The sequence below is a fragment of the Rhineura floridana genome, chromosome 3 (assembly GCF_030035675.1).
Source record: "Rhineura floridana isolate rRhiFlo1 chromosome 3, rRhiFlo1.hap2, whole genome shotgun sequence".
Classification (NCBI taxonomy): Eukaryota; Metazoa; Chordata; class Lepidosauria; order Squamata; family Rhineuridae; genus Rhineura; species Rhineura floridana.
This window is the reverse complement of record NC_084482.1, coordinates 175,340,040-175,352,663: the sequence shown is the minus strand read 5'-3', so window position 1 is coordinate 175,352,663 and position 12,624 is coordinate 175,340,040. Positions and strand designations below refer to the sequence as shown.

The 12,624-nt window shown below is 40.9% G+C and overlaps 1 protein-coding gene across 7 annotated transcripts in view; it reads left to right on the top strand.

Annotated features, from left to right (window-relative positions):
• Positions 1-10,564, top strand: part of MITF (melanocyte inducing transcription factor) — a 192,932-nt gene extending 182,368 nt beyond the window's left edge. For all 7 annotated transcript variants that reach the window (XM_061618655.1, XM_061618656.1, XM_061618654.1 and 4 more), the window contains 3 exons: positions 122-197; positions 1,872-2,019; positions 5,594-10,564. In XM_061618655.1, the coding sequence (XP_061474639.1) occupies positions 122-197; positions 1,872-2,019; positions 5,594-5,998 (629 nt within the window). In that variant the 3' untranslated portion in view covers positions 5,999-10,564. The remainder of the gene's footprint in view (positions 1-121; positions 198-1,871; positions 2,020-5,593) is intronic.
• Positions 10,565-12,624: the final 2,060 nt, after the last annotated feature.

The window sequence follows — 12,624 nt, the reverse complement described above, 5'->3', positions numbered from 1 at the left end:
TAACTTAGTTATATAAAATTTGTATAGTTGTAGCAGTACTTTTACTTTGCAAAAGATTTGTGACAATAAAGTTCTCTTACATACTGCCTTGGATTACTAATTTGTGTTGATTTCTTAAAAGTTGAACGAAGACGACGATTCAATATTAATGATCGTATAAAAGAACTTGGCACTTTGATACCCAAGTCAAATGACCCGTAAGTACTGTCATGTCCTAGAATGGATTATTATATATGAAGGTGAATTAGTCTTGAGTAATTAGTTGGTGTTCCTCCTACTTAGATGAACACTTTCAAGCTTTGGAATGTTGTTGCATTACAAGACAGTAGTGGTGCATTTAATTCAATTGGACTGTCAGTTTCACAGTAAGGGATATATATCTCCTCAGGAAAACATTTAGCTAATAAACATAAAATGGGTTAGCATGTTTCATGACTGCAGGAAAAGCCAACAGTGGGCATCCAGAATAGTGCTGCTGCTTTATAAACAAAGCAAACAAAAAGAAATGGAGGCCCATCTAGTAGTCTAGAACAAAAGATACAAACATATATCCAGTTGATATTGGAACTGAATGTGACAGGAGACATGGGAATGGCTAAATATGGCATCCTCATGTTGAGCTGTGCCTTTGTCACCCCTTGTATGTAAAGTCACTTACCCTCTGTGATGACAACGTTGTGCATTTCCCTGCTCCACATAATCAGGGTGGGGATGGAATACATAGTCACAAAACAGGACAAGTAATACTATACATTACAGAGTAGGTAGTTAAGAAGGCACACAAAGGTACCTCAACAGCAGTCCTGCATAATTCATAATATGCAGTTTGGCCCTAAGCTATTCCAAGGGGTGGGCGTTGTTGGTGTTAATGTATTCCTCAACTTATCTGTTGCTCTGAAACCCAAAACTACTACCCGTTCAAATGACTTACCAATCTCTGCCCTAGACATGCCCACTGTTGGGAATGCAAGAACCATAGGGAAGGGGTAGAACAGATGCTTTCCACATAGGAGGTCCCAAGTTCAATCCCAGTACTCCCAGTTAAAAAGGTATAGTGGCTCAAGACCCCTGCTGAGATTCTTTGCTGACACCTGCTGCCAGTGAGGGTAGAAACACACTTACTGTTTTGCTGGTTCCAGTGTGTCTCTGCCTCACTTTTCTCAATATGAGGGAACATGATGCTAGTCAAACGCTGCCCTTTTTTACGCTTAAAACCTCATCAGATCAGCCACAGTGCTTTTTTAAAAAAAATCACCTTCAGGAACGTTTCCCAACTGATTAGTAGATCGACCCCTTTGTCTTCCAGGTGTGGCCAATGGAAACGCTTTGCTGAAGGCTCAAGCAAAGACAGCGATTGGACTGGCACTTTGCTGTGGGCAGTCCTGAAAGGTTGGAAGGCAGCAGTGGGGAAGGGAAGGGTGGCCAACAGAGGGCAGTTTGGCTTCAAAACGCAGCCTGAAAAACCATTCTGGCTGCCTTTGAAGTGACTAGCATGCCCACGGCCTGAGTCTCCTCTGATACAAGGCAGCTTTCCTATGAACAAATATTAATGTAGTCCACACGCAGCCCCCCTGCAAAAACAAGCTGTGAGTGAAAAGTCAGCAAACACATAGTCCTGGAAGTTAGAGGGGATTATACAGAGCACATAGAAAAGGCTTTTGTTATTTCCTCTATGTGCTGCAAATGACACAGGAATCTAAATCTCATCATCGCTACTAAGCAATGGATTAACCTCATGCTCCCCCTAGTGTAGTAAAGCTAATCTTTAATTTTGTTGCTATATTGCAATTTATTTTTTTATTTTGCTTCCCCACCCTACCCATCCCCTCAATGCTGCTTTACTGATTTGATAATTTTCATTGATCTTTCAGGGACATGCGCTGGAATAAGGGAACTATTTTAAAGGCCTCTGTGGACTATATCCGCAAGTTGCAGAGAGAACAGCAACGTACAAAAGAACTAGAGAACAGACAAAAGAAATTAGAACATGCCAACAGGCACCTTTTGCTCAGAATACAGGTTTGCTGATTAATGTATAAATATGGAGCTTCAGATGTGTGTGTTTTACAGAGTGCCTTCTTAACATTAGCCTGTCTAGCAACAGCAATCACAAGAACATAAGGAGTTGCATTCACATGATCATATTTCAGCCTATTAAGGGCAATATATGCACAAGCCTTTTGCCCATGCCCACAGCTCTTCTACCTTTGTGGTGCATCAGAATGAAACGTGGAAGCCTCCAGTTTTCTAGTTTGTCCAGCTAGAAAATAATGGTGACTCCTTTCAGAACAGTTCAGGATCTTGAACCACAGCAAAAGGCTTGTGCATATCTTGTCTTGTTAAGAAAAGATATGATAAAAACATAAGACCCTGCAGATCTTAACAACTAATCCCTTTTTGGACAAGGTGATTGAGAAGGTAGTGGCTGCTCAGCTCCAGGTTTTCCTGAATGAATCGGATTATCTAGATCCTTTCCAATCAGGCTTCAGGCTTGGTCATGGGGCAGAGACTGCCTTGGTCGCCCTGCTTGTTGACCTACGCCGGGCATCAGACGGGGGAGTGCATCCCTGTTGGTGCTGCTGGACCTCTCAGAGGCTTTCAATACCTTCAGCAATGGTATCCTTCTGGGCCATCTAGTTGGGAAGGGATTGGGAGGCACCGGTTTGCAGTGGCTTCAGTCCTACCCTGGCGGACAGGTCCCAGGAAATGGCGCTGGGAGACTACTGCTTGACCCCCTGGCCACAGGGTTCCATTTTGTCTCCCATGCTGTTTAACATCTATATGAATCTGCTGGGAGAGATTCAGAGTACAATGCCATCAATATGCTGATGACACTCAGCTCTGTCTCTCCACCTGATTGCAGGGAGAGAGTGCTCATCCTAAACCGGTGCCTCGAGGCTATGAAGGGCTAGATGTAGGCTACCAAACTGAAACTTAATCCAGACAAGATGGAAGTGTTGTTGGTCAAGGGGAAAGCTGCACCAGGGATAGGGCTGCAACCTGTTCTGGATGGGGTTGCCCTCCCCTTGAAGGAGCAGGTCTGCAGTTTGGGAGTCCTCCTGGATCCTGCTCTGCTGCTTGAATATCTGGTGGCTGCAGTAGCAGGAGTGCTTTTGAACAACTAAAACTGGTCTGTCAGCCGCTTCTGTTCCTGGAAGCAGTTGACTTGGACACAGTCACACATGTATTAGTGACATTGAGGCTTGATTACTGTAACACACTCTATTGAAAACGCCTTTGAAAACGGTTCAGAAATTGCAGTTGGTTCAAAATGTGGCAGCTAGAATGTTAACTGGATCGTAGCGTGGGGATTATATCACCCCTGTGCTTCATTGACTTCACTGGCTCCCAATTTTTTTCTGGACCCAGGTCAAAGTGCTGGTTCTGACCTTTTAAGCCCTAAATGGCCTTGGACCAAGTACCCAAGGAACTTGCCCTTGATTTAAGACCAGCTGATTTCCTCTGCATGCCTGGCATGAAAGATGTTAGACTGGTATGCACACAGGAGAGAGCTTTTTCCGCTGTAGCCCCCAGCATTTGGAATACCCTACCCAAAGAAGCTGACTCTGCTCCCTCCCTGATAGTGTTCCAGAGACTTCTGAAACCCATCTTGTTCCAAAGGGCCTTTGGGAGGGACTGAAGGTATAGCTTGAAACTGATTTTATTTCCATCCCTTTTTCATTTTACCTCTTTAGTCCCCTTTTAATATCACTCCCCTAGATTTCTTAAATTTTATGTATTTTTATATATTTTAATGTTTTGTGTGTTTTATTGTGAGCTGCACTGAGTGCCCTGTTGTAGGGTAAAAGTGCAGAATAGAAATATTTTAAATAAATAAGAAGCTGCTGTATCAGGCCAGAGACCCACCTAGTCCAGCAACCTATTCTCACAGTGGCCAACCAAATGCCCATGGGAAGCCTGCAAGCAGAACCTGAGCAGAGGAGCCCTCTTCCCTCCTGCAGTTTCCAGCAAATGGTATTCAGAAGCATATTGCCTCCCGCTGTGGAGGCACAGCATAGCCATCATGACTAGTACCCTTTGATAGCCTTATCCTCCATGAATTTGTCTAATCCTTTTTAAAAGCCATCCAAGTTGGCTCTGGAAAGTTATATCAAGCCTATTTTTCCCAAGAGGTAAGAACTGTGGCTTAGGGGAAGACAGCAACGTCAGTGAAGGACAGTTTCCCTTTTCCCACTTCTTGTTGGGGCAGTGTCACCTGCATTGATTTCCATAACTAAGAAGACAGAAGACATTGTCTCATTCTCTGTGATGCCAGGGAATGTTCTAGAAGAACAAGGAGAGCAATGTGTAGTTCGCTATAACTGAACAGAAAAGGTCTTGGATTATTCATGGTATTTTTTAATATTTTATTTATATATTAAAATATTTATACCTCACCCTCCATCTACCTAGAGATCAGGACAGTATCTAATGGGAGTGTACCAAGTGTACCATAAGATAGGGATTGCTGAATGTTGGTTTCTCTTCACTTTTTCATTTTTCCCATCTTAAGTTCAGTTCCCCACATTTCCGCATCATTTTGCCTTTTTTTTAAAAAAAAAAGTCTCATGAAAATTCATCAGCATTTTTGCAAACTGCTAATATACATGTTTTTGTATGCAGTTTTAACTAATATACATATTTTTGCAATTTTCACAAATATACTAGATATTTGTGTGTTGTTTTCATTATTATTTCTATGCACATTTTACCCCAGTATATACATTTCTGTACCAATCAGTTGGCTGGAGAACTGCACTGCAAAATTCAGAGAAGTGCAAATTTTGAAGGATGGCCATGTCTTGGTCCGTGTGTTGTTTCAGAAAGTGTGATTTAGGTAAGTTCGCCTTTAAATGCGAACTGAATCAAATTTCTCCCACAACCCTACTTAAAGAGCATTGTGAACATTAAAAAAGCATAATGTGCACATTGGTTCCACTTTGAAGCAATCTTATCAACTAAAGACACAGAAGATTGAATCTAGCCAACTCACTGAACAAGTGGAACAAGTGCTCTCACAATACAACTTCCCCTCTCCCCAAGCTCCTACACCAAATCTGCTCCAGAGGGTTGAAGGAACTTCTAGAGTAGATTTGGGGAGGGGCTGTGGACACATCATGGGAAGAGAGGGAGGGAAAGTTCTGTTGCATTAGTGGAAGTTATTCTGCTTGCACAATGGCTTTGCTAAATAGAACCCAGAGAATACAGCAATAACCAGCAGTGGGGAAGAGGTGGTATCTTATGACAAACCTGTACAAAGTAAAGTAAGCAAAGCTTCTGCTCAATCTTAGGCGGAGTGAGACTTGCACAACAAAAGGTTCTCCCCTCCTAGTGCAAATACCAGCTTCCAGGGGGCAGTTTTTGTGTGTGGGGGGAAGGTTAAGCCCCTTTCCCCATGTACTGTGGTCCCCATCCTGGTTGTTGCCCTCACATGGCTATTTAAAAACAAACATATGCATTAAATACAACCATGCTTTTAATGCATTTTGTCCTAAGCTTCACGAATCTCCCATTTGTCCATTTTTCAGGAAAGTGTCACTCCTTAGGATTTTTTAAAAATTAATTTATTATTTTGCATGTGTCTTCACAATAGGAACTTGAGATGCAAGCTCGAGCACATGGACTTTCCATTGTCCCGTCTACAGGCCTTTGCTCACCAGAGATAATAAACCGGCTTATCAAACAAGAATCTGTCCTTGACAACTGCAACCGAGAGATCTTGCGGCATCACCCTGACCTGTCTTGCACAACCACTCTCGACCTTACCGATGGCACCATCACTTTCAATGACAGCCTGGCAAATGTGACTGAGTCAGCTGCTGGCACTTACACTATCCATACAAAAATGGGTTCCAAACTGGAAGACATCGTGATGGACGATACCCTCTCTCCTGTTGGAGTTACTGACCCGCTTCTTTCATCCGTGTCTCCTGTGGCATCCAAAACAAGTAGCCGAAGGAGCAGCGTGAGCATGGAGGATACTGACCATGCTTGTTAGTGAATACAATTAGAAAGGCTTTTCATGGACTTCTTGTTTCTTGATCAATAGATTAAGTAATTTACTCTGGTTTTTTTTCTTAATAGCTATCTTTTAATATAAATCTTTAAACAGCCCAGTGTATGTGACTTTTTAATGTTTGTAGAGACTTGTATATTTTATTTTAAAACTACCAATGCTTCCAAAGTATTGTACTGCATCTGTGAACGAGATTCACCAAGAGCTCAAAATGAGTTCATGTCTACTTGAAAGCAATAGAGATATACTGATCCACAAGTCCATGATCCGCAAAAGGTGAAACTTCTGTATAATTGTAATGATACCCATTGATGTGGAGATGAAATGTAGAAGAATGTAAAGAAACCAAAAAAAAAAAAGAACTAGCTTTGTAAACTATTTTTTGTTGATTTAATAGTGCCTCCTTTTAAAGATACAGTACAGTATTTGTTAATCCAATTTAATCTTTTCCAAAGCATTAAATTTAATATATAAGTAAAAAGGTCACCTGTACAGAAACTAACTCACGGTGATCTTGAAAAAAGTACAAGCTGGAAATGAAGGAGGGAGAGACACAGAGATGTTTAATGACATTTACATTTGATTAGTTTTGTTCTGGACTCCAGTGAGTGGGCATCCTTCTAGATCATGATTTATCTTGTTTTAGAATTCACTTATAATCATGGCAAGAAAACTGTATTGGTATTTTAACAATGCAAGACTGGTGAATATTACAAGTTCTTAACAAAAACTTGGTACTTTCTGTCAGTTGGGATAACCAATTGATTTTTTTTTTAAAAAATGCATTGTACAGATACTTGATTTGCATGACTTTTCACTTTTTTTTTCATTTGGAGTCCATTTGTGTTTTTATTTGTAAGAAGATGCCTCTAGTTATCACAATGATTTTTTTTTACATTTTAAAACCCCACTCAAGGGGTTGTTTTGCATTCTTTGTACACACTTCAGAGTAAGCTTTTGTGCAGGTTCCTGTCTTTTCAAGAGTGGTTTTCTGACTATTTTATATATTACAGTCTCACTTGGAAGAAATGTTTTGACACTGACAGAGCTTTAAATCATAGTACAGATTTAGTATAGTTAACAAGATGAAGCTCTGTATAAAATAAAAATAAAAAACCCTGAACTTAACCTATTTATTTTTAATGATACAGGACAAATAGTAATATGCTTGAGAATATGGTTGCTATGACCTCTAGTGTGCTGTTAGATTTTTCAGATTGAATGAAATTTATTATATCTGCAGATAATAACTGTTACTTGATCCCAATGTTGTCGAGTTTAACCATGCAACAGTGTTGTTATAAGAGCATGTTCCGTGCATTATCTACTCCAGCATAGTCCTATGCAATAACAGTAGTGATACTTGTATTATGATCATGTCAAAATATTTTATACAGTAGTTGAATGATCTTACCAGTTGAGCAAGTGATTGGCTTCCACCATAGCAGCCACCTAGTTGACTTGCAAATGGCAGGGAAATACATCTCATTCAGAATGAAGTGCCTTAAATTTAGCTGTAGTCTTCATGAACTAGCACTGACTGAAGTGTGTGACATAAGAGAAGATTTGGGAGGAATGGCATTGAGATTGCAGCAGATGGGTGGAGCATAGTTCTCGTGTTGTTGTGTAAAAGCTTCCAGTTCTCTTCCTGAACCTGTGAGAATGCTGAAATTATTTCTGGAAGTCTTGGTTTTCTTTTCTGTTCCAGCTTTGTTTACATGCTCAGGAAACCTGAGCTATGGGCAGCTGACAAGTCTTCAGAATGTGGGTTTTCCAGAGGCAACTGGTTAGCCACTGTGACAACAGGATGCTGGACTAGATGGGCCATCAGCCTGACCCAGCAGGCTCTTCTTAAGTTCTTTGAATGCTAGCATTAAACATATGTTAAGATAGGCAAGTCTCAATGGCAAACAACTGCTGTATAGTTTCATTACGTGAAACATCCTTGAAACCACTAAGGGCAACTGTGCTCCTTTCCATGTGAAGTTGCCCCACTAACTTATGGAGCAAGGCTTGGACCTATTCTCATTTTTGCAACTCTGAGGATCCATGTAGACCAGCCTTCCTCAATCTTTGACCCTTCAGATGTTTTGGACTGCAACTTGCATTGGCCCCAGCCAGCATGGAGTTGTAGTCCAAAACATCTGGAAAGCACCTGGCTGGGAAAGCTGATGTACATAAAATAAGAAAAATAATCAGGGGCAGGAACTCTGACTTCAAGCAACAGGAAGATGTTTTCTCTTAACTTTAAAAACATCTTTCAACTCAATAATTACTCATGCAATTATTACTCATGCAGTAGTTGATTTGTTTTTTACCAGATTTGACTATACCTGGGAACTGATGATTGTCACAGATCATTGACACTATTGTAGGAGTCAAATTTGAAATGTGTTAGTGCCATAGGGTTATATTCAACTAAACCCTACTCAGAGTAAACCCAAAGAAATTAATAAACCTAGTCATGTTCATTAATTTCAGTGGGTCTGCTCTGAGTAGGACTAGTGTTGAGTACCATTTTCTGTATCTGATAGACTGACAGTGCAACCCTAACCATGTCTGTGCGGAAATAAGTTCTATTGAATGCAGTGGGATTTACTCCCAGGTAAATGGGGTTAAGATTACAGCCTTAGCTGTCACAGCAAGTTGAGAAGAATCCAAATGTTTAACCTCCTCTGGCAACTGGTGTTTAACCCATCGTTGGCAAAGGGATGCAAATCAGAGCCAGTGAATGGCTTGTTGCCATACACAAGTGATGGGGTACTTGTGGCCCTCCAGATGTTGGATTACAGCTCCCATCATCGCTGACCATTTATCATACTGACTGGAATTGAACAGCGTCTGGAAGGCCCCACGTTCTCCATCCCTGCCTGATGTATACTATCTTCAGGAAGCTATTTAGAATTGTAGTGTGGATGCTCCCCCTCCTCAGTATGGGAGAAGTGGGTTCAAATAGTATCCCAGCCAAGGCGCTCTTCAGTGAAGTCTTGACCTTAACATTACAAGTGGCCTATATTTTTAAAACTTTTTTTTAAAAAAGATGATTACAGAGAGCTGTAGCTGGGTGTACCCTGTATTCCCTAACTTTTCTTGATCTGGGATTTTTTTTTACTTCAGTGCAAACCATGTAAAATGTGCACATAAGTCAAGCTTACATATTTGCTTCTTTTGCACAATTTATTATGTCTCATTTAGTCATGGTAACAGGGTGTTCCCTTTATGTAGGTTCACTGGAGCTCAGCCCTCCTCCTGCCCCACTCAGAACACTGGAAATCCTTCTTAGTTTATTCCCAGGCCTCATGGCAAGAAATCTTAATCAGCCATTATTTTTACACTCTTTCAAGTATTTACATGTTAAGGACTAGAAACTTGCTTTTAACAACCTAAGATGTTTAGGATGCTGATTATTGTCCTTAATACCATATTCTGTGATTGATTGCATATACACAGCCCTGATTATTAAAAAGCAACAATGTGACAGCATGACTATTCCTTTCAGAAACGCTACTCACCAGGGTTCAGTTCTGGAGGGATTTGGATCAAGAAATAAAGTGTGGTGTACCACCTGGGTCATAATAAAACTGACTCCTGCTCTGTGACTGAACTGAGAACATATTTTCCCATGGCACATTTGGAAATATAATCTTAAAAGTTTAGGTTTTACTTGAGTAAGATTTATGGCTCTTGTCTGTTGGATCACATGTTTCCTGTTGTATGTTGTTAAAATGTCTTCCACTTTCTAAACATTGCATGTCACCACCTATTGCTTTTTTGTTTGTTTCTCTCTTCAATTCTGTTTGGGTTTCCTCTTGCCCCCTGCATTTTGAAGGTGGAATTTTCATATCTTCCACACAGAATTCTTGAAAATCTGTTTTAGGAAAGTAGGCTTCAGGGATTGCAAGCTGAAATTAAGCCTTCGAATTAAGCTATTTATTTGTTTTATTGAGAACTAAGCCACAGAACTTATAGGCCTTTAAGTGTGATATTTCTACAGAGGAGTGATGCTGGGGTCATTTGACAAGTGATAGGAAATGAAATGTGTGGCTGCTCTGACACCTCTTCAAACTACAATGATTGCATGAGCCCAGATGCCAAAAACAGGCAGAGAGTCATGAGACGGCTAACCAGGTACATGGAGTACCAAGCAATTTTAACTATTGCCAAAACCATGCAAGATATATTAGTGCCATGAACATGTTCTTTACTACTTTTAAATAGATATCTAAAGCAATATTAACTCTGATGCCTATAAAGCCTTTAGGAAGCATATATGGAGAAAATAAAGCAAAGCACAAAATAATGCACTTACCGTATTTTTGAACATAAAATGCACTGGTGAAAAATTGAAGTTGATGGTATAAAAGGCCTCTGTATCTTGAAAAAATGACATAAATTACTGCCTCTTCTTCTGGATGCTTAGTACCATGCTGTTATTGATCTTTTCACCTGCTGTTGGCCACAGCAATAAGTTGTGTATGGTCCATCGCACTGTAAATTATGGATCAATATTAATGTAAGCCAATTAAATAATTTGAACTGTTCCGAATAGATGGATTAAAGTGTTTGGTTTTTCACACAATGGTTACATAATTTGTGCACAGTGCAAATCAATGCTCAATGTTTTGAACCAATGAACTATGTCCAGCCTTGACTTGTATGAGTTTGAATGACAAATCAAGCATCAGACTGAACAGGAAGGAACTGTCCATCTCACCTGCTGCTGCTTGACACTGAGATACTTGTTTCTTCAGTATCAATTTAAAATGACTTGGATCTATGTACTGACAAGTTAACGTATTGCACATAGCCTTCCTCTCTGAACCCTTTTCATGTATAATATTGAATGTGATATATGTTGGTTACCAGTGCTTTTACTTTTGGCACTCGCCCATACAGAGTGCTGTCACCTTTTTTGTTGCCCATGGCAACCATTTTGTGCTGGCACTCAAGTCACTTTTATCAAAGTATAAGTACCAACCAGGGTTGTAGTTGTCCAGGGTCTCAGGGGGTCTTAGACTGTTTACTTTTTTGGAAGCCAGCTCCCAGCAGGGTCCCTATGCCTCCAGCATCCTGCGAGCCAATCAGCATGAAAGGGGAGTATGTTAGCCACTGAGAGGAGTCTTCTAACTTGCTTCCTTGTCCTTTCCTGCTGATTAAAGTTCCTACTTTAAAAAGTCAAGTTGTGGAGAGTGTGAATTCTGCTACTGCAGAAGAAAGGACAGTGAATCCTGATGATAGCATCCCATCTACATCATCAAGCAGTTTGGTAGCAGCAGGAGATACACTCATAGACACTGAACCCAGTAATTCAAGCAATATGTCTTACAGGAAAGACAGTCAAATGGTGACAGTGATAGAGAGGCAGAAAGCAGTATTCAAACCTGGCCATATTATTCTATAATCTTAGAAGTGACATGGCTATGACTATTATGAAGGGACCCTGCACTTCTGAATTTGCCACTGCACAACTGGTACCAACCAACACCTCATTTTTTAGAAAAAAACCCACACCGTTGCTTTCACTGTAAGTTCGTACAAGTGTTTGCAGTATGTGAGGGTACTTGCCTTCTGCCTATACAGCTGCTTAGCCATCTCTAATTATCTCACTGCTTCAACTCTTCAGGGCATTTAGGCTGAATTCAGTGCGGTTCACATTTGAATAGATGAATAAAGCGTTGCCTTGCAAGTTTTAGGAAGTGGGATCACTTTGGTGCAAAGTAGAGACAGCACCAACATTTAAAATGTGATTGAATTAAATCTTAATGCCCTGCAACAGCTCCTTTACTGTCTATAGCCTTCTCTGAAGTGCTATCTGTGTTATACCAAGAGAGATGAAAATGGACTACCTTCAAATCTATCATGACTTATGGCGACCCTATGAAGAGGGTTTCCATGGTAAGCGGTATTCAGAGGTGGTTTACCATTGCCTTCCTCTGAGGCTGAGAGGCAGTGACTGGCCCAAGGTCACCCAGTGAGCTTCATGGCTGTGTGGGGATTCGTGGTCGTAGTCCAACACCTTAACCACTACACCACACTGGCTGTGAGCTTTCCATATTTACTTCTCCTCTTTGCTCCTCTGTACATAGCAGGGGGTGGGGACCCTCAAGCCCACGAGTAAAACACAGCCCTCCGGGCCTCTCCTTTTGGCCCTCCCACTCTCCAGACCATCCCCCTTCACTGGTCCTGCTTTGCACGCCAATGTTTCTGCCTTTGTCCCTGAACTTTAATAATGCCTTTTGCTTGTCTGGATGGCAGATATAGGAGAGTGTGTGCAAATTTGAACCTAGCCTACTGTACAATGGTAAAACTTACATTAATTTCTTTGCCTACTTGTGCCTCTGCCCCACCCCTGTCTCTAGCCCTCACAAGGCTGCCCAGATGCAAAAGGGCAGGGCTGCAGCACTATTAATAGCTATGCAGAAGAAAGAATTTCAGCTGGTGTAGCTTGTTCTGCTTTGTATGTGGCCACCCTATCATATAACTTCATATCTCCTTTGATTCAGAACTCCTAGAAATATAGACATGATTAAAAAATACGAAAGAAACCTAATCATTCAAAGACCCAGGTTACCCAATTTATTGAGTGTTGGATGATTTTTAATACTTGA